The sequence below is a fragment of the Nycticebus coucang genome, chromosome X (assembly GCF_027406575.1).
Source record: "Nycticebus coucang isolate mNycCou1 chromosome X, mNycCou1.pri, whole genome shotgun sequence".
Lineage (NCBI taxonomy): Eukaryota > Metazoa > Chordata > Mammalia > Primates > Lorisidae > Nycticebus > Nycticebus coucang.
The window spans coordinates 17,517,042-17,538,823 of NC_069804.1; the positions used below are offsets into that span (position 1 = coordinate 17,517,042).

The window sequence follows — 21,782 nt, forward strand, 5'->3', positions numbered from 1 at the left end:
AAAACAGCTCTCTTGGCAACAGATTAGAAGTTGGACACAAGGCAAAGAAACCTTCAAACACCTCATCTCCTGTAGTGCGGGAGAGCCACCTGCTGACAGCAAATGTTAGCGGTGCTAAACACAGTTGTTCCTCCCTCGCTGTGTATATGCTCAGCCCTGCCTGTCAAACTTCAGGGCAAAGGGACAAAGTACCCCATCATGCAGTAATTGCTTCTTCCTCGGCATTCTTACAGCACTCATGTCCACAGTGGGGGTCACACATCTCTCCTACGCTGTCTTGAACTCGTAATTTAAATATTTCACTCTTAACTTCTGATATATTTAAATTTTGTCTTACCAACCAGATTATAAAATTTGGGGTGGAGTGAGCCAAATCGTAAATAGTGTCTCCAATTTCCACCTGTTGGTAATTTTCTGCTTAAGAGGCACTTATTACTATTCAACCACAAAAAAGAATGAAAGCCTGTTATTTGCAGCAAGACGGATGGAACTGGGAGACATTGTTAAGTGAAATAAGCCAGGCACAGAAAGACAAATATTGTATGTTCTCACTCATATGTTGGAGCTAAAAACGTTGATTTCATGGAAGTAGAGAGTGGAATGGTGGTTACCAGAGGCTGGAAAAGGTAGGGGGTGAGGTGGGGGATGAAGAGAGGTGGGTTTATGGGTACAAGCATACAGTTAGACAGAAGGAATAAGTTCCAATATTTGCTGGCAGAGTAGCGTGACTATATTTAACAACTGTATTATACAAGGTTGGGCAATTATGTTCACAAACTCATCCTAGAAAAAGTGCTACATACTTCATCACTGAATATCACTACAGTCACCAGATGGCCCAGGGGAGTACTTTGAAGGTGACTATAGTGAACAATACGGTATGTAGCACTTTTTCTAGGATGAGTTGCCAAACTTAACTGTCCAACTTCATATATTTCAAAACAGCTAGAAGATCTGAAATGTTCCTGTTGGGGGCCAAGGGAGCCCAGCTCCCTGAACCCAGTTGACCTGGTTTGATTACTGGGCTGAGGTACAAAGTTCAACTGAGGCATGGTGGTAACTGAAAGCAAAAGTGAGTGGAAACTGGAAATGGAGTGGCACAGGCAGTGTGAATACAGAGCAAAGTAACCTGCACAAGTTTTCAGGGTAACAAAGAAAGATTTTATTTAGGAAGAACAAAGAGAAAGTTTAGAGTACTTTCAAAGAAGCTGGAAGTGGGTCCCTCTCATGAAAGAGATGAGAGAGAGAAAAAAAAAAGCCTGTAGGGGTATAAATACTCTATCCTTTTGAAATTGGGCGCAAGTCTTTCATTGGCCTCTCTTTGCCTCCAGGCAGTATTGCCCTTTCCTATTGGTCACTGATTGTCTCTTTCTATTGGTCATTGGTTACCTAGGTTACCTCATACCCACATTCTTATTGGCCTCTGAGACTTCCTGGTTCAGCAGGCTAGGTTTTCCTCCCACTCCTCTTGAAGACCCTTTCTCTGTGTTCCTTCTCAGTTCCCAATGCAAAGAAATGATGCATGTTTGAGGTGATGGATATCTTAAATACCCTGATTTGATCATTACACATTATATGCATGTATCAGAATATCACATATACCTCATAAATAGGTATAAATAATATGTATCAATAAAAAAAACTTTAAAGGCCCCCATTGAAACATTTATTGCTCAGGTAGTATTCCCTGATGTGAGAAAAATGAAATGTACATACTATGATTCATGTACACTGATTCTTAGGATGCATCACCCAATATAATAAAAGTTGTTGAAGCAAACATTTCCATTAAATTAAAAAAGCAGTAATAAAAACTAATCTATGAAAAGAGAAAAGAAAGAAGGAGAGGAACCCTTAACCAGTCACCCAACTATTTAACGTATTTCTTCTTTAGGGAGCCCAGTCAAGTGCCTTCCAGATCTCATTTTCTTTTCATTTTCAATTTATGCATGGCAAAGCACAACCACAAGTGTATCATTTTTTAAATGTCACTGAGCGACAAGTGAGAGGGCCCACACTGGTGTAGGGTAGTTGATTCCCAGAGACTTGAAAACAAGATGCTCAGCATTTTCCTCTCCTCAGCTTTTTCTTTTCCCCCCTAATCATTGTTAAGGCTGTTCACAATTGGAATTCAAAATCAATCCTTTTAAGATCTTTTAATTCTGAGATAAAAAAGACAGAAAACCCAAGATACTCAGTAAACCTTAAGAGTAAGAATCAACAAGGAATACTGACATTTCAAGCTTACTGCCAGTTCTGAAGCTCCTGGGCAGTCCTAAGCTGGGAGCTTTCAAAAGCTAAAAAGAATCTCTGATTGCTCATCAGCCCTTCCCCTAAACATGAGACGCAACCTGCTGAAAAGATGGCAAAGCATTTGAGTGCCAGTCATTCACATAAGCTTCCCGGCTCTACTCCACAAGGTATGCTCAGGGCTCAGCGCAGGGCACGGTACCAAGTAGAAGCTAAGGAAATTTGTCTTGAACAAATGAGTGTTACCATGTACTAGGCACAGGGAATATATCTGTGAACTGGATAGAGGTGACCTCTACCAGAGCCCTTTGACACGTAAGTGGGAGATGAAATACTCCCTCTGTGTGACCCATCTGTTACAGGTACTGTGGGGCATAGGGGTACCTGACCCAGATTCTAGGGTCAGAGAAGGCTTTCAGAAGGAACCAAGTGAAGGAGGGAGGGGAACTGAGCAAGAAAAGAATGTTCTAGGCCTTTGAGATGAGAGGAGAGTATGACCTGTTCAAAGGATTGAAAGGAGTTCAGTGTGCTTGGATCACAGAACTCAAGAGAGGGAATAAGCAGTAAGAAGTTAGGCTAAAGTGGTGAAAACGCAGACCAGATGCTATGGAACCCTACAAACACATGAAGCACTTGGACTTCACCCCAAAAGCAATAAGAAAGCCGCTGCAGTAGCATAATGTAATTCTTCCCTGGGTGAGAACAGAAACAGCAGGGAGCTGGGGCAAGGCTGGGAGACCAATTAGGAGGCTGTTCTATTAAATACAAAGTTATCCGAGAGTGCATTAAACTATAGCTGAAGACAGCAAAACCACTGGCTGATCCCGAAAGAACAACAGCAACAATAGAACTGTCCATGACAGACTGTTCATGGGTGGTCCCCAATAACCCATGCCTCCTAGTACTCATGCCCTTGTCTAGTCCCCTCCCCCTTGAACGTGGGATGGCTCTTTACCCAAAAGAATGTGATGAAAGTAACACTTTGCCAGTTTCTGACCTAAATCTTAAGAAAGGTTGGCAGTTCTGCTTTTGCCTTCTGGGAGATGAGAGGAAGACAACTACCACATAAAATGGTCTAATGGCCCAGAGACTACAATGCTGTGGGTCGCCCAAGCTAGTCACTTAGAGGAGAGCCAAGGCCCCAGCCACCAGCACAGCCGAGCTCTCAGCATCAGCCTCCAGCAGGCATATACCAGTGAGTGGCGGCCATCTTGGAAGTAGATCCTCTAGCTCTATAGAACCATCCCAGCTGACACCAAGTGAGACAACCTGTCCCTGCTGGGTCCTGCCCAAATTGAAGAATCAGGAGCAAATAAGTAAAAGAGCTATTGCCTCAATTTCACTGAATTTGGGGGAAATTTGTTAAATGGCAACAGATATCCAAAACAGTGACCTAAAGTCTCGCATGACCTGCATTCTAATAGTCAGCACACCAGTGGGATGAAAATGCTTACTACCAACATAATGCCCAGCATTTTCTCACCTGAACAGCGTCACCGTTGAAGACTCCATCTATTATAAAATATGTCCAGAACACAGGCCACTCACATTCGATGTTTTCAAAGAGCTTGAGTTCAGCTGGGTCATAATGCAATCTGCTTGGGTCCTGGAATCACATATGTCAATCTTTTAAACTAAGGGTGATGTCACATTACATACAGAACACCCCTGTGCCTCCCTGGGTTTTCCTTGCTCGCCTGGTTTAATGCAGCTCTGAGGTGGGAGGACTACAATTTTGCTATAATGGGGAGATGCTATTTTGGGCAGCCTTCCATGATAAATTTTCAGAAAGTAAAAACACATACAAGACTCCTTGATAGTTTATTACACTAAAACGTCCTATATCTCTAACAAATAAATAGCAATTTGCTCGTCACAGTGCTTTGCAGACGATCTGTTTTATTTATATCATTATATTAGTCACTGTGGCAAAGAAAGCCAAGGAGAAGCCACCGTCTTTATGAAAAATGTGTGGGCCACAAAACTGTTTGTCCTTGTCTGCAAGCTGGTTTGCGACTACTAGGCTTACCGTCTCCCTGAGGCTCTTACTATTCTACTGCCTAACTGCAGGCTTGCTGACTCCAAAATTAATACTTCTTTTTCCAATATTCCAACATATAATTATAATCAATAGAGGGAGAATAACACAGTGGCAACTCAGATATGAAGCAGTTATGGAATCGTAAGAAACAGCGCATAAATACAACCTCTCTCGGGGTTTTGTAACCATCTCGGAGAAAGCGACAGCATCCGTAACGGCCCTAATAAGATAAAGAAAGAAAGGACATTTGATGAGATCAGAGGAATTTCTCTTGCCTCGTTGTTAATTCATGTCAGCCCTTTACCCTCTTTCCCATAATCTCTTAGTGATGAATTTTGTGTTCAATCAAGTGTTCTTTGCTTATCAGTACGGTTATTTTTTAAGTAATAAGCAAAGTAAATTCAGGTTTGATGAGTACTCGGAAGGGAATGCCAAAAAGTCCATTGAAGTAGTGGGGCTGCAAGAATAATTCCTAATGGGCGGTGCCTGTGGCTCAGGGAGTAGGGCACCGGCCCCATATACTGAGGGTGGCAGGTTCAAGCCCCAGCCCCGGCCAAACTGCAACAACAATAAGAAAAATAAAATAAAAATAAGTGAAAATAAAAAAGAAAGAAAAGATGAAAACTTTCCAAAAAAAAAAAAAAAAGAATAATTCCTAATACTTCAATGAAGGATGCCTCTTTCGTTTTGATTTACTGTATATCACACAAAGACACAAAGGGACCCTCACTATTTAGGGAAGCCTCCAGGGCAGATGCTTAGCCTGGTTTACTCCTACTGGAAAGACTGAGAAGCTAAAAGGATATTCCCCAGACTAGGCGCAGTGAGGCTCTCGGTGCACCCACACACACGCACAAGGCTCAGCAAGGCGTTAGGGAGGGACCTTCCTGGGCTTAGGCCCATCACTGCTAGCTTTCCTGCTGCAGGCACTTGTGTTCCTCTCCAGCTTCTTGCGTGCCAAGAGAGGAGGGAATGGGCAGCAATCTCCTAATCTGACCACCTAACCCTTGGATCGCAGCTCTGGGTGTCCGTTCTCCAATTTCTTGCGTGCGGGGGGAGGCTGCTGCCGCAGACGCTGCTCTACCTTGGCCTGGAGGCAGCTCCGTGCTGTCCTGAGGGTCCTCCCCAGAGGCTCAGCCCAGAACCTGCTCTGGTTCTAAACATTCCCTGCACTAACTCCCTTCCCACTTCAACTACCCGAAAAGGTTCCTTTCTCTCCACTGAACCTGGACTGATACAGCTGCCTTCTTTTGGAAATATGATTGGAGACCAAGGGGCTCCAAGGACAAAAAACAATTTGCCACCAAATCTAAGTAGAACAATGCTCATGCAGAGTTCAGCCTAGGAAACTTACATTCTTTGATAATTTCCTTGATAACTGCCATTGGCTGGAGTACTTAATAACATTCTCAGTTTAGAGTACTGTGTCATACTTACTACATTTCACCTCAGAACAGGGATTTTTTTTTTATTTTCTTTTTTTGAGACAGTCTCACTTTGTGGCCCTTGATAGAGTGCCATAGTGTCACAGCTCACAGCAACCTCAAACTCCTGGACTCAAGCGACCCTCCTGCCTCAGCCTCCCAAGTAGCTAGGACTACAGGTGCCCACCACAACACCTCGCTAGTTTTTCTATTTTTAGTAGAGACAGGGTCTCGCTCTTGCTCACACTGGTCTTGAACTCCCCAGCTCAAGCAATCCATCTGCCTCAGCCTCCTGAAGTGCTACGATTAGAGGTGTGAGTTACTACGCCCAGCCAGAACAGGGATTTTTAAAAACTTACTATAACTTTGGGATCACCAAGTTCCCTGAAATTGTGCATGAAGTTTGGGGATATTGGGCCATATGCATTTTTGTTTCTAGCTTTCAAGAGACTCTCCAAGGAGACCGTGACCTCTACAGGGTTAAGTAGCTCACAGAATTCCGCAGCAGTGTGAATTCAGAGGTGCCTGCTGGAGGGCAGGTTCAGGAGAAGAGCCAAGCCACTTCATCACTCTGAGGCTTGGTTTTCACACCTGTCAACTTGGCTTTGGTACTTTAGGAGACCACTTAGCCAAACCAAGTCATTACCTCGTGGAGAAGCGAGGTGTGAGTGCGCTGCTCATGTGAAAGGAGCACTTAACACAGCAGCCTGACGAGTGCTTACCTGGAGCTTGGAAATAATTTCATTTTTGGTCACATTCACCAGGTTTCCATCTTCCACTGCAAAGGCTGGGAAGGAAATGATGGAAAGAAGTCCGGCATCAATTTCTTTAGATGTCGATGCTCTGGGCAGCATGGAGAACAGAATGGACTGAATGGGAAACAAAGAGGCAGTTTAGAGAAGCACTGAGAGTTAGATGGAGTATCTAAAGGCTATGACCTTACTTCTAAGGGGACATTCAAATGAGGTGGCCAATTTTGATAGAACTCTGTCCTATCAGCATAGTTCCTGCTGGCCATCTTGCCCACCTAGCTAATAATTCCTGTTCTTTGTGGAGGCTCTGAGAGCAGAGAAAGCATGGTCTGCCTGGAGCCTGTGCTGGGAGCTTCCTGTGTCCCATCCTTCTGTGCCCTCTGTTGACTCCGCTGCACCTTTAGGTCATGTAGGAACTACAGGGATACCAGTGTCAGCAGGCTAAGGACGACAGACCAAAAAACACATATATGGGGCCAGCATGGAGAAATGTCTGGCTTCAGTGGAATATGACCAGTTGGATTAGGTGACCCAGAAACCCCTTAAAGAAGGAGTCAAATCCAGAAGATCTCGTGAATGCACAGGCTAAGTGGTCCTAGACCACTTATGATGCTTAGAAGCATCATAATATGGTTTCAATTGTAAGGTGTATTAGACACTGTAAACTTGGAAAGAAGTTCAAATTATAAGGAAAAATTGGGGAAGGGTCTCACATGAACAGACATGGAGCCGGACCTCTGCAAATACAAGCTCATTAAATCTTCCATATAGGATGGACTTAGAGTATTATGTCCAATTCACATATGAGGACTCTGAGACTCTGAGATACAGAGACTTGTGCATAAGGGCACGCAGCTAGTAAGTGACAAGCCCAGCTGGCTGTAAAGCTCACACACTTCTGCTAGACTATTTGTCCATTAAGATGCACACCAGCCTGACTCTGTTACCCCAAGAAAGATCAGATTTCCCCTTAAGGATTACTTAATGGGGTGAAATGGAGTAAGCTGGAAGGTGGGGTCATGAGATGTATATAGTACATGTCAGCTTCAGAATAAAGTTTTATTTTCCAGAGCCAAATGACCCTGGGCCCTGCTCTGTAACTAGTCACTCTGCCCTAGGCTTTCTCTGCCTGAAATACTAACTCCCACTGGAAACTCTCCATTCACAAGTTTTCATGTATCTGACTCACTTTAGCCCTGGCACAGTGGCTGGTACACAGTGGGCCCTCACTAAGTAAGACTTTGCTGACTGGCCAGCAATTGATGATTTTCTGTCTGCTTACTAAGTCCCCCAACCTGTATCAAATCAGTCCTTTCTCTGAGGTGGCTCACGCCTATAATCCTAGCACTCTGGGAGACTGAGGCAGGTGGATTGGCTGAGCTCACAAGTTCGAGACCAGCCTGAGCCAGAGCGAGACCTCGTCTCTAAAAATAGCTGGGCGTTGTGGTGGACGCCTGTACTGGCACCTTCCCAGTTACATGGGAAGCTGAGGCAAGAGAATCACTTGAGCCCAAGAGTTTGAGGTTGCTGTGAGCTGTGACACCATGGCACTCTACCGAGAATGACAAAGTGAGACTCTGTCTCAAAAAAAAAAAACAAACCCCCAAACATTCCTTTTTCTGATCTGTATTTCATGGAGGTTCTACTGATTTCCCATCTCTCTCATCTCATCTCTTCTCTACTACCCATCTCGTGCATCCTCAACCTTGCCACCATCACCAAGTTCACTAGTGCTTGCTGGCCATTCAATTTGGGGGCTCTGTGAAAATAAACCTGAGAGAAAACCACCTATGTGCTCAAAAAACATAAAACAGATTTTGCCTCTATCGCAGGCTGCTTCGACTGCTGACTCCATACACATGGCATCATCGTGTCTTCCATTTACGCAGTACCTTACAAAGTGCTTGGACAAACTCAGTTGATGTACTTTGATCCTAAGCTTTGCGCAGTGGCAGTATCAGAGCCAATGAGGTTTATCCGAGGCACAATTATTGCTAATTGATCCTTACAACCACCCTGTGAAACAGGAAGGGGGTCCCAGGATGCCCCTCATTTTACACATGAGGAAACTAGCTCAAAGAAACCAAGTACCGCCCAGCTAGAAGGTGGAGAAGTGGGGTCCAGGTTCCACTCTGGGACTCTCTCTCCTTCCCTACTCTCAATGCAAGAGACTGGCTGTTACCTGGCAATGCTCAACTTCATCGGGCAGGACGTGGATCACTGACTTGCGTCCTCCGTGGGCTCCGAACAGATCCAGTTCATCAATTGCCTCAAGAGCAGCCTACAAACACAGGCAGGAATTACTTTTTCTTTCTAATACACATCCACTCCAACATCCGGCACTCCTTTTTCACTAAGCAACCCAGCATACACGTTCTCCCAAAGGCGATGAATCATATCCTTCAAATCCAGCCACCGAGTCCTAGAGTCACGTTCTATCCCTATTTGCAGTGGGTCAGAGCTTTCCTGTATGCTGCTTCTCAATACAGGAACAAGAAAGAGAAAACAGAAAGACATTGCCCAAAATGAAGTTAGCATTCAACCAAAAAACTGAAACAGTAACAAGGCCACAGTATCATGGGTGTGTATGTACGGCGCTACATTCACGGTCGACTTTCCCCTCACCTGTTTTAGCAGTTAACTTTGAACGTGGTGTATCTGGGACTTCAGAAAGTTCATTCTTTTAGTAATAAGCACATTTTCTGCCCATTTACCTTAACAGAGCATATATATTGTTGGTTTAAAAATTCTGGCACTGGAGCCTGTACTCTGTCCAAAAAATACACGTCAGTCTTGAGCAAGAGGGAGGGAAGAAGGCAGGGTGAATGTCTGTGGCAACAGCAGGACCTCGGGCTGTATATGGAATCTGCCCCTGCAGCTGTGCTTTGTTTGTCTGGCAGAGCATTTCTGAAATGAGTCTGCACTGGAATGCCCTGAGGACAAGCTCCTAGAGCCCAGATACTCGCCCCTGGATAGCTTGCTATCTGGCCAACTTCATTCCTATTGTTACTCACCTGACCTTGCAGACTTTTGAACTCGTCAGCCCGACCCAAAAAGTGGTCATATTCTTCAGCCCTGTCTATGACCCAGAAAAGAGGTTGGGACGTCACACATGCAACTCCTTCAACAACCAGAGCTCAGACCAGTGTTTTTTATCCTTTTTTTTTTTTTTTATTTCAGGGAACACTTGGATCTATATTTAAACTTCCACGGCACACTTAAAGTATGCTGATCAAAAAAAAAAAAAAAGAGTTAAAAAAAGAATATACTTGTGCTTTGAACTTCTTTTGAAAATAGTTTAATTAATGATCTTTAAAAATGTTTCACAGCACACTTAGATCCTCTCATGGCACACCAGTTGAAAATCACTGGCTTGGACCCATGGGTGACAATACTGGCTAACAAGGACAGAGTGCTCTGTGTTTGCGCCACATGCAGACCTTGGCATGGGAAACCTCCTTTCTTTACTTATCATTTTAGTTGGCGGGGGTGACGGGAGTGTGTACATATGCCACTTGAACTTCACATTCTTGCTGTTGATTTTTGAAAAATGTGATAATCAGATTAAATCCAAATTCCTCATGAACCAAATTAAAGCAGCAAAAACACACAGAGGAAGAACAAACAGGAGGACTGTCACCTTCGCCATTCCCACAGAGCTCGCATTCAGTTCCGGGATGCCCTGGTTGGTCTTATCGCCACGCTCCCACATTCCGTAATCCTGGGGGGAGAGAGGTAGCGATCGGAAGGGGAGAAAGAGGCGCATGAGAAGTGCTAAGGCTAAGGCTCGGCACCCGTCCCTCAGTGGTTAGGGTGTCGGCCACATACACCAAGGCTGGCAGGTTTGAGCCCAGCCCGGGTCTGCTGAACAACAATGACAACTGCAACCAAAAAAGGGCCAGGCGTTGTGGCGGGTGCCTGTAGTCCCAGCTACTTGGGAGGCTGAGGCAAGAGAATAGCTTAAGCCCAGGAGTTTGAGGTTGCTGTGAGCTGTGATGCCACGGCACTCTGCCAGAGGAGAAAGAGGCTCATGAGAAGCGCTAAGGCTAAATGTTTACAGTGCCGCAGGCGTAATGGAAGGTGAGGGCCTCGTCTCCAGGACCCCGTGCACTCCCACTGCGTTCCGCTCAGCTGCGGTTCATGTGACCTCTGTGAAGACTTGTAGAAGAAAATACTCAAGTGGAACAAAAGCGCATGCAAAAGTACTCTCCAATTTCCTTTTCTAAAAGGTATTAATTTGTAAGAAGCTCTTGATATATGAGAACAAAAATATTATATTTATCTCAAAATCAAATAATATGCTGCCCTTCTATTTAACCAGTGCCTTTGACCTTATATGAAATTGTTAGGTGGAATACAGAAACGTTAACACGTGGCTTGTATCTACTTAAAGCCAAGAAAGCCATCTAAAAGAATTTAATATCTATTTTTAGCATTACTTCACGGGGACAAAAGAATGCTTAAGGAAGTAAGAGGAGCCGAAGTCCGCACTGAGGCACAGAGCGCTGAATCTGTGTGGCATTTGTAAACCAATTAATATGAATTGGCTCAGAACGCTGTCACACAGAAGACTGAGATATGTCTACCTAATTTTGATAGTTCCTATTTTCATTTAAACACGTATTGGATGCTGGTTTGAACTAATGCTATGTGCGCTAGTGAAAGCTTACAACCCAACAAAAACAGGACTGATGTTTATCTCCAAAGATGAACATTTTCAAGATGTGAAAATTAAGACTGGGACATCCTGGGGCCACTTTAGACGCTTTCCTGCCGAGTGAGCCTAGCAGGTGAGCTCGGGACTCCCTCCTCCAGTACTCCTGAGTCCTGCTCTCCTGCATGCCAGCCCATCCTTACTCACACCCCAGTGCCAGGAGACTCATCCTCAAACTCTGCTTTCATCACTTCACTTCCTGCTTCAGAGTCTAAAATGACAAAGGGTTTATTCCCTAGTGGAACACATTCACGGCTCTCTCTGAATGGCACACCCTCTGTGACCTGGCCTCCCCACTGCGTGCCTACAAGCTGACTTTATTTTCTGTTATTTTCCAATGTCAACTTTCACTTAAATCTACTGCTTTAATCTGCACCCTTCTCCCCAAGCTCCCCGCTGCACACACACACAGAGGCTCAAGCTCAATAGCTCAAGCTCCCAGAATGCTCAAGCTATTCACAACCCCAAATGCCCCTCGGCTTCCCTAGACCTTGCTCAACCTCCAAAGAACAACTAAAGGCCCACCCTTTCCACAAGGACTCCTCAAGTTAGCCCCAAAGAGCCTGGGCCTCAAGGAACTGTATGATTTTTGTTCTTTTTGGTGACTAGCATGTCTGGACAGACTACCAGGGTGGATACTTACGGCAACTTTATATGCAGCTTCGATGTAAAAGACGAGATTCTGGATGAAGGCCACCTCGTCGAGGGTAAAAACAATACGTAAGCCTAGTAAAGAAAAACACTGAGGTTATTAAGTCAGGTTGTGAAGAGAGAGCTGCCAATTATAAATTCTAAATACCACACTAAGAAATAAGTCCTTTTCCCCTTATTTTTGTTTTTCTCCATAAGGCATCAAAAATTAAGTTTAAAGGAAGTCATAACAGTTAACATCTAATCTAAGGAAGTAAGGAAGGGAGAGAAGGAGGGAATGAGGGAGGGAGGGAGAGATGGATGGGGGAGGTAGTGGAAAAGAAAAGAGAGGAAAGGAGAAGAGGGAAGGAAGGAAAGGAGGAGGGACAGCAGGAAGGAAGGAGGAAAGGAAGGGAAGAAGAGAGGGCGGGCTCTGCTTCCCTGTGTGTCCCTGAGAGTAGAAAGGGTTGAAACAGAAGGTATGGGGTCTCTTCTACATGTTGGATTGGCGCAGAGAGAGTTCCAACAAAGCAAGGATTTAAGCCCAGAAGAACCAGAGACATTGTCCTGATCCTTGAATGAGCCCAAGGGAAGGGTGGGTACTTTTCCCCAGGGATATATAGGTACTATACTTGACCTTAGCCAAAAAGCCAAGAAGGGATCCCCCAAGGATATATAGGGAAATAGAGCCCCCAGATTCAGAAGCTGGCCCTCCAACCCCCACCCCACCCCTGTAGAAACCCCAGATCCCAGAACTTGCCTCGGGGGAGGGGGTTGCATCAACTCACTGAGGTAGGTGAGTCCAAGAAAACTGATTTGTTGCTTGGGCCCTTGAAATGACAATCAGGGATGGCAACAGTATATGTATTTTTAAAAATATGAATTGTTGATGCTGGTATGAGTATGATAGGATATGCACGCTTACATCAATGAGGGAAGTTTTAGTAAGCTAGATTAGAAGTTTAACTAGAAACGGAAAACAATTTGGCAATATGTATGAATAGCCTTTGAATGACATGTAACCATCAGAAAGAGGTAAACAGAGATAGGGTTAAAGTTGGCATTGCAACATTACTTATAACATCAAAAAATAAAAAAAATAAAGGAATAGTTGATTATGATGTAGCCACTGCTAGAGTCATTAAAATGATGTTTATGAAGAACTTGCAAGATCACTGGGAAAATGCTTAAGTTACAATGCTATGTCGTAAGAAGACTACGTTTGCATGTATAATGTGTCCTTAAATATGTAAGAAAAGTATAGAAGAAAGACTTAGAGGAGACACATCCAAATGAAAATCAGCAGTGGAATTTTTTCTTTCTATTTTGGCATATTTTCCAAAATGTCTACAATGAGCTCATATTAACTTTCATAACCCCAAAGTATTTTGATAAATGTGTGGTTTGTTCACTAAGTCATAATGATATCACTTTTAGAGTTTCACATTTGCAGTCTGAAATAAATGGCCGGCCTCAGGCAAGTCAGTTGACTGAGTTGCTGAGTGATGAGGACTCTGAGACACAGTTGCTAAGTGCCCTAACCCGGGGAAGTGTCCAGAGCCATCATGGGACAGTGAGACCACTTGGTGTGCACAGATGGCCACAGTGCAGAGCTCAGGAGACTTGGAGTCCAGGCTGCTGTAGAAGCCGGCAGCTCTGGCTTCAACAGAACAAGGCACGCCATCTGTGAGCTGTGGGTGATGCTGAGTGGTGGAAATGATGCTGTTTGAATGTAATTTGGATAAATGAGGGTGTGTCTAGAAGACGGTTACAAGGGTAGTGGTGGGAGAGCCAAAGGGACAAGGCTGCTAATCCCTCTAAAAGCAGAGATGAGACTGCCTGCAGATAGCTGAATTGGACCTGATGTTGGACTTGACCTACGTTGCTCCAGGAACTAGGTGAGAGTGACAGTGAAGAAGCTCTGTGCTCAACAGAAAGAAGCTAACAGCCAGCTCAACAGCCCTCATGCTGCAAGTGCCAGGTGGGGGCTGACTGTCCTGTCTGTAGGTCACAGATAGGGTCCCTGGGCTTGGTCCCTGCCCTGTCACGGAGCCAAATGTGTCATATGGTAGAGAAGTGTGCTTTTCCTTTGCAGAAACTGCTCACTCAGAATACTGACTATCACACCTTGAATGTGTCCCCTCCAAAATCCAGGTGCTGCCGATGTGCTGGTATTAAGGGGTGGAGGCTTAAGAAATGATTAGGCCATGATGATTCCTACCCTCATGAGTAGGATTAAGGCTCCACAGAGCGTTTGGCTCCTTGCCTTTTGTCTTCTGCCATGAAGACACAATGTTCCTCTACTCTGGAAGATGCAACCCCCATCAGACCAACCAAACCTGTTGCTGCCTTGATCTTGGACTTCCCAGCCTCTAGAATGGTGAGAAAATGCATTTCTATTCTTCATAGCCTGCCCAGTCTTGGGTATTTTCTCATAGCAACACAAACAGACTAAGACACTGGCTGCTGTCTGCCCTCCTCTCCACCCATTTTCTGGATTGTCACTCCCTGTACAACACGCTCAAGCAGCCCTAGCTCACCCGAGGCAGTCATCTGGGCCAGGAACAGTAGGAAGAGAGAGGTGGCATCCACCTGGAGGTGACCCCACTGGTCATCTCCCACCACCGTGCTGCAGGTGGCGCTGTTGTACTTGGCATGCAGGCTGTCCTTGGTACTCTGAGTGTGCTTGAACTTCTCCACTTTGTCCACCTGAGGGGGAAGGTGAGCAAGCTTCACATAGTTACAGGGGTTCATGGCTGCCAGAGGATCTAGACCAGCGGTTCTCAACCTGTGGGTCATGACCCCCTGGAACTGTATTAAGGGGCCGCAGCATTAGGAAGGTTGAGAACCACTGATCTAGACTCATATCGACTACTTCTGGGAGCCAGAGGGCCAGAAGGCAGCTGCTAGTGAGCACAGCACAGAGGGGCTGGGCAGGGGACTCAGCTCACCCATCCCCAGAGATGTCCCACTCTAGGATTTTACAATGTCCCACTCTGTAGGAGTGATAGTTCATGCCAAAAGGTGTCCTTGTCTGCATATCCCCAGCTGTGACACATGGCAGGTACTCAAGGAGAAAGGGAGGGGAGAGGGAGAAGAAAGCGGGGAGGAAAAGGACCTGTTTAAATTTCAACTTTTTATTTCCTAATTGTTGAAAGGAAAAGAGCAACTATGTCTTTGCAGGACTATATTGTATTCATTTTTGGATTTGTGCAGATCCCAGCATAATGTTCTGTATACAGTACGTGCTCAATGCATTGTTTTCTGTACCCCTCACTGAATATGCCAGTAAATGGTAATGTCAAGTTTTAAAACCGCAAGCATTTCGTCTCAAATGAAAATATACTTTGTGGCTCGGTGCCCGTAGCACAGTGGTTATGGTGCCAGCCACATGCACCAAGGCTGGTGGGTTTGAGCCCAGCCCTGGCCAGCTAAGCAACAATGACAACTACAACAAGAAAATAGCCAGGTGTTGTGGTGGGCGCCTTTGTTCCCAGCTCCTTGGGAGGCTGAGGCAAGAGAATCGCTTAAGCCCAAGAGTTTGAGGTTGCTGTGAGCTGTGATGCCACAGCACTTTACCCAGGGCAACAGTTTGAGACTCTGTCTCAAAGAAAAAAAAAAAAGAAAAGAAAAAGAAAATATACCCTTTGATAAAATTGACAGAATAAACAATTGTATGTGGCTTTCTTTCTTTCTTTTTTTTTTTAAAGGCAATGTTTTTTTTTTTTGGCCAGGGCTGGGCTTGAACCCACCACCTCTGGCATATGGAGCCGGCACCCTACTCCTTTGAGCCACAGGCACTGCCCTGTACGTGGCTTTCTAAAAAGGATGTTTTCTTTACCATTAAAAAAAAAAAAAGGCATGTTCTCCTTTTACACATGTTAATTCTTCAAAAGCTTCTCAGAAAGTGTCCTCTGACAGTGGTTCTATAGCATAATACAATTCTTGAAGATAATGTCTTTAAAAAGTAAGTAACAATATTTTCAATTTCTCTTCTTGAAAAGAAAAGTTCAAAACGTGTTGAGCAAGTTAATTGTCATAATGAAAATGACATGACATGCACACTCAGATGCTCTGCCTACCTGTCTCATCATGCATTGGAGAAGGCCTCGCATCAGCTTCACCACGTTCTGTGGAAATAAAGCAGAATCCAAAATAAGCCCAGGGTCCTTGCTCTAGGAAAACCACCTCCTTCCTTGCCTGGCGACTTCCCTAGATGGCAGGTCCCAAGCACACACGAGAGTTCTGACAGTGCACGTTACCTCTACCTCTCCACTCGATGACAAAGAAAGAAAATTCTTAAGGGGCTGGCTCAAATGGCATCTTCTGGCTCTGAAATTCAGTGATTCCTTGCTGACATTTTAACAACACAATTTTTTGAAGCCTAGTACTCTAGTGCTTTTTGTCACATTTCTTAGTCATTTATTTTTGTTACACCAAGGATGAATTAAGTCCACCATGCTTGCCCAAAAGTAATGATGTTTTGCCAAAATAGCCATTTGTGACAACATTACTGGGCTGTTGAGTAAAATTCTTACAAAACACAAATGGCTGCCAAGGTTTCTTAATAATATGATGTAGTCCAAACAAGTACTATTATTATTGTCATCATTATCAATAACAACAACAATAATGTTATATGAATCAATCAGACACTATATCCAGGCATTGTACAAAACATTTTAATTGCTTGGATTATCTCTAATTCTTGCACCAGCCTGATGAGGGGGGTTGTATTATTACCCCACTTTCTAGAAGAGGAAGCTGAAGCCGAGAGAGATGAAGTAGGGTTGCTAAAGTCTCCCAGTTGGCAAGGGGCGCAGCAAGAACAGAGCCAGGCAGGAAGACACCAGAGTTCGAGCTCTTAACCAATATGTTATGTTGCCTGCCACTTCTTCCACAATTCAGGCCCGCTTAAAGACTGGTCTTAATACTATAAAACACGACTTCATGAGTGGCTAAAGCATGGGATATTTTGTAGGTCCAAGAAGTCTGGCTGAAAGAAGTTCCCACCCCAGGGCACGAACATCTCTCTCACATGATGCACACGGTGGGCAGGGGACGGCAAAGTGATGGGCCCTGAAAATTGATTGCTGGTGAAAAGCCTGAAAGGGATTGTCCTTCAGATCCTTCTAACTCTAAAATCCCAGGATTCTAGGACATAATCTCACCTTATGTCATAAACTCTGCTGGGGCAGAAAATGTTCCCTCATAATTACAGGGCAAAATTAACAGTGTTAGATGTTATAATTAACATTTCTTACACTGCACAGCAAAAACACTTGTTAATAAACGTTCCCTGAAATAAAGTTGTTTTCCATTAGAAGTAGTACAGAGATTCCCAACTGGGGATGATATTACCTCCCCAGGGGTGGAGACATTTTCATCGATGATGATGATGGAGGCGGGAGCTGCTGTCTTTTAGTGAGTAGGGGCCAGGGACCCTAAATGTCCTGTAGTGTATGAGACAGTCTCACACAATGAAGGACTGAACCTCCCAAGCCCTTTTAAAATGCAATAGCATCCTTGCTGAGGATCACTGGATGGTTCCTGTGTTATTTTCCACTCACTATACAGCAAAAGGCATTAGCCGACAATGTGGGCGGCTCGTTATCACTATTGTTAGTCAAGGGGCAGCAAACTGAGTCAACCTTAACCCAAGCCACATAGGAGTGTGTGTGTGTGTGTGTGTGTGTGCGTGTGTATGTGTGGTGTGTAAATGGGCACTGCTTTATTTTGATTTTGTCTTAATGAGGATGGGAGATTGGTAGGACATTAGTGTCAAATTATACTATTACATAAATGATTCACTTACTTAAAAGTCATACAACTTCTTGGAGGAGCATTTGATGCTTGCATATGATGCTTGCTTTGCTAATTTTAAAAATTACCTCTACTTGCCTTCTTCCCCTCAAGTCCGGGTGATTTTGTCACCTTACACTCAGCACATCTGGTCAAATCCAAACCCTCTTTCCACTGTCAAGCTCCTTTTCATAGCCTCCCCCCGGCTGTCAAGCTTCCCTCACGCTGCCCATCACTCAGGCTCACTTTGTTCCCTATAGACAAGCGCCGACTGGGCTGTAAAAACTCTTCCGGGACTCAGCGACCCAGTGAATGGGAAATGTCTGAATCACAGATGGATCCCAAGGTCTCCCATACCAACAGAATTATACTTGTATATTTCGATGTCATCATTCAGAATACTCAGAAAATGCCTCCTGTGTTCAGGGATAGATTATTTTCTTATAAACTCAATCATGACAAATCTTTGCTTTGGTGGGTATCTTGGTTTCTGATTTTTGGAAAAAAATAAAAGGACTTTGTTATGCAGTAGGATGAATAACATGGGCACAAAAACTAGACAGCACAAATTTGGTTCAAAATTAAAGGGTGAGCGTAAAATTAATAAGACTTCTTTCCTGGAATGGCTCAAATAAAAAGGTTATTTGTAAGGGAAGTTTCAAAAATATTTTAAGCAGTGGCACTAATGTTTGGATAAATATTCTTTCGATGTGACTACTCTGAATTTGGAATGTGTAGCTTTGGTGAGGTGATTTTTTTTTTTTTTTGTAGAGACAGAGTCTCACTGTATCGCCCTCGGGTAGAGTGCTGTGGCGTCACAGCTCACAGCAACCTCTAACTCTTGGGCTTATGCAATTCTCTTGCCTCAGCCTCCCGAGCAGCTGGGACTACAGGCGCCCACCACAACACCCGGCTATTTTTTTGTTGCAGTTTGGCCGGGGCTGGGTTTGAACCCGCCACCCTCGGCATATGGGGCCGGCGCCCTACTCACTGAGCCACAGGCGCCGCCCTGGTGAGGTGATTTTTGAAAAACAATCATAGTAGTGTATAATGATGTCTTGTACATAAGACAAGGTACCTGTAGTCCCAGCTACTCAGGAGGCAAAGGCAAAGAGATGGCTCAAACCCAGGAGTTTGAGGTTGCTGTGAGGTAGGCTGATGCCATAGCACTCTAGCCTGAGACTCTTGTCTCAAAAAAAAAAAAAAGACAGAGCATGTGTGAGTGTAATGTAGTCTAGTCAGGCAAATTGATACTTAGGGGTTAGGAATTTGGGTTCTTTCATTTCTTATTTGATGTGTTTTTTTTTTTGAAACAGAGTCTTACTCTGTTTCCCTGGGTAGAGTGCTGTGTTATCATAGCTCACAGCAACCTCAAACTCTTGGGCTCAAGTGATCCTCTTGCCTCACCCTCCTGAGTAGCTGAGATACAGGAACCTGCCATAATGCCCAGTTAGTTTTTTAGAGATGGGGTCTTACTCTTGCTCAGCTGGTCTTGAACTCATGAGGTCAAACAATCCACCTGCCTCGGCCTCCCAGCGTGCTAGGATTGCAGGCGTGAGCCACCGCAGCTGGCCTTTATTTGGTGTGACTTTTTAATTATTGTTTTATGAAGGGAAAAAGCTCAGAAAGACAAGTGTGATATTGAGAACATCTAAGTGCCTCCCCCAAATACTCTACAACAGAAATGGAAGAGGGGGCTGCCCCAGACTGTTCTGCACACACAGCGACTTCCTCATGGGTTTTTTAGTTTGAGGAAAAGGAGCTAAGCAGCCAAGACACGGCCGGCGGTGGCCATCACCTGTTCCAGTTCGTAGGCCTTGGCCTTGTCTTCATCGCGATCAGCATTCTTGCGGTAGGCCATGCCCAGGCCCCACACGGCCAGGATGCTGTAGATGTTGTCCCGCACCCAGGCGTCCTTCTGCTCATGGCTGGCTGACAGCAGTCCCGTGACCGGATTCTATCAGAGAAGAGACACAAAATGGCTTGGCACCACTCTTCACATAGCGCCTGGGCACAGAGACTCGCCCTAAAGGGGTGTGTCAGTTGGTAAAGCATTGAACCTGGGAGCAAGAAACCTGGATGCAGCGTCCCACCCTACTTTCTAGATCTGTGTGCCCAGGGAAGCCACATCCCTGATCTGGGTCATCCAGATATTTTATGTGTCTGAACAGAAGGCACCCAGCAAGAGCACATCTGGGAGCCGATTTAGCTACAGTGTCACTGGTGTTTAAAAGGTCCCCTGAGTCACTCAAAAGTCAGACCTTCCCATGGGGCGGGGGGGGAAAAACAGAAAACAAAACTGTCACACATGTTCATAGCAGCATTATTCATAACAGCCAAAAAGTGGAAACAAGCCAGATGTCCATCAGCTGATGAAGGGATAAACAAAATGTGGTCTACACAAACAATGCCACATTATTTGGCAGAAAAAGGAAGCATTCCTACATGACAACATGGTGAACCTTGAGAACATTCTGCTAAGTTTAAGAAGCCAATTGCAAAAGGCCCCAGATTATGTGATTCTATTTGCATGAAATGGCCAGAATGGGCAAATCCATGGAGACAGAAAGCAGATTAGTGGCTGCCTGGGCTGGCAGCCGAGGCAGAGTGGGGTGGGACTGGCTGCCAGTAGGCTTTTCTTTCTTCTGGAGGTGATGAGAATGGTCTAAAATTGATCATGGTGATGAAGGCACAGCTCTGTGAATATACTAAAATCCATTCAATTGTACATATCAATAAAGTGAATTGTGGGCGGCACCTGTGACTCAAAGGAGTAGGGCGCTGGCCCCATATGCTGGAGGCGGCGGGTTCAAGCCCAGCCCAGGCCAGAAATGAAAAAAAAAAAAAAAAAAAAGAAGGTGAATTGTGTGGTAAATAAATTATACCCCAACACAGCTATTAAGTTTTTAATAAAGCCAGTCCTAATAAACTCTGTGCCTAGAAATAAAATGGATAAGAGAAAAAGAATCACAGAAAGATAAAGCCTCTGTTGACTTTTCCTAAAAATATACAAAGAAATATTTATCTAATAAAATGCATCATAAAATAAGAACCTTGGCAGCGTATAAAAGTATATTACTCAGACTAGGTGACAGAGTGACACCTTGTCTCTAACAAAATAAAACAAAAAACATTACTCAAAAGGGTACCATATTATTTACAAGAGGGCTCATGAAAAAACTTCACTGTATACTTTCAGTGATAATGCCAAGGTTATTAGGTAAAAAATATTGGCATCATTTCACCCGTTCCCACCTAGGGAATTAAATGTGTGACTTTCACCTTTCACCTTTACGCCCTCCACAAAACATCTCAAACTCCACTGATATTACCCTCAGGGACAACAGCATCCAATGTACTGACATAGTTCTACAGCCAGCAACTATGAATATTAAAGTCAGCCAGAACTGAAGTGTAGGAACGGCTTAAGCAAAGTACAAGTCTTTATTCAATAGTGGACTACTGATGTTTCTTTAAAAAAATCACCCTTCACCAACAATGCACAACATAAGCATCTTTATCTGTTCTGAGGCCTGTTGGGTAAGCCCGGGACAGGAAATCTCAGGAGATCCAGAGTAAGAACTCAGCCTCTTCCTGACATCCCCACCAAGCATGAGTCCACCGAGATAAACAACCTTCCAATGATACAGAAGTAGCTCTTTCTCATAGCGCCAAGTGTAGTTTGGATTACAAAATATCACCATCCTGTTAACCGAAAGTCATCTCTTTTATTCTTTAGTTTGGGCTTAACTGTTGGAGTGGACAGTTTGTGCCCACCCAAAGCTAGACAGTCTGTCCCCTTCATTCAATGACAGGGATGCAGTCTGTTTCGGGGGCTCCCCACATTCGACACTACACATACACACGTCATGTAAAATTAGGATGTTACTTCATTTGGCACAAGGAATATTTATGACTTGCTTCTCTCTTTAAGTCTATAAAAAATAATAATAACAAAAGGCTACCTTACCTGATGCCATCTTGCAAGCTACACATGGGCAAACGCAAACCATAGGAGGTAAGTAGGGGGATTTGTCCAGGCTAAGTCTGTGGTTTCAGATGTGATCATTTTAACCATATGCTGCTTTCCGATCTTTTATAAATATGGTTTTTAGTCATATCCATGCCCACAAATAACTCAGTAGAAATGGACAACCATAATCATTTAC

General features: G+C 44.3%; 1 protein-coding gene and 1 pseudogene across 3 annotated transcripts in view; one reads left to right on the top strand and one right to left on the bottom strand.

Annotated features, from left to right (window-relative positions):
* The window catches only part of PHKA2 (phosphorylase kinase regulatory subunit alpha 2), an 85,828-nt gene that overhangs the window by 37,997 nt on the left and 26,049 nt on the right, over window positions 1-21,782 (bottom strand). For all 3 annotated transcript variants that reach the window (XM_053579800.1, XM_053579799.1, XM_053579798.1), the window contains exons 2-10: window positions 19,412-19,570; window positions 15,894-15,941; window positions 14,352-14,520; window positions 11,825-11,907; window positions 10,108-10,188; window positions 8,650-8,748; window positions 6,438-6,584; window positions 4,458-4,511; window positions 3,734-3,856 (exon numbers count right to left, since the gene is read on the bottom strand). In XM_053579800.1, coding sequence (XP_053435775.1) covers window positions 3,734-3,856; window positions 4,458-4,511; window positions 6,438-6,584; window positions 8,650-8,748; window positions 10,108-10,188; window positions 11,825-11,907; window positions 14,352-14,520; window positions 15,894-15,941; window positions 19,412-19,474 — 867 coding nt within the window. In that variant the 5' untranslated portion in view covers window positions 19,475-19,570. The remainder of the gene's footprint in view (window positions 1-3,733; window positions 3,857-4,457; window positions 4,512-6,437; window positions 6,585-8,649; window positions 8,749-10,107; window positions 10,189-11,824; window positions 11,908-14,351; window positions 14,521-15,893; window positions 15,942-19,411; window positions 19,571-21,782) is intronic.
* On the top strand, window positions 8,405-8,470 carry LOC128578606 (uncharacterized; annotated as a pseudogene).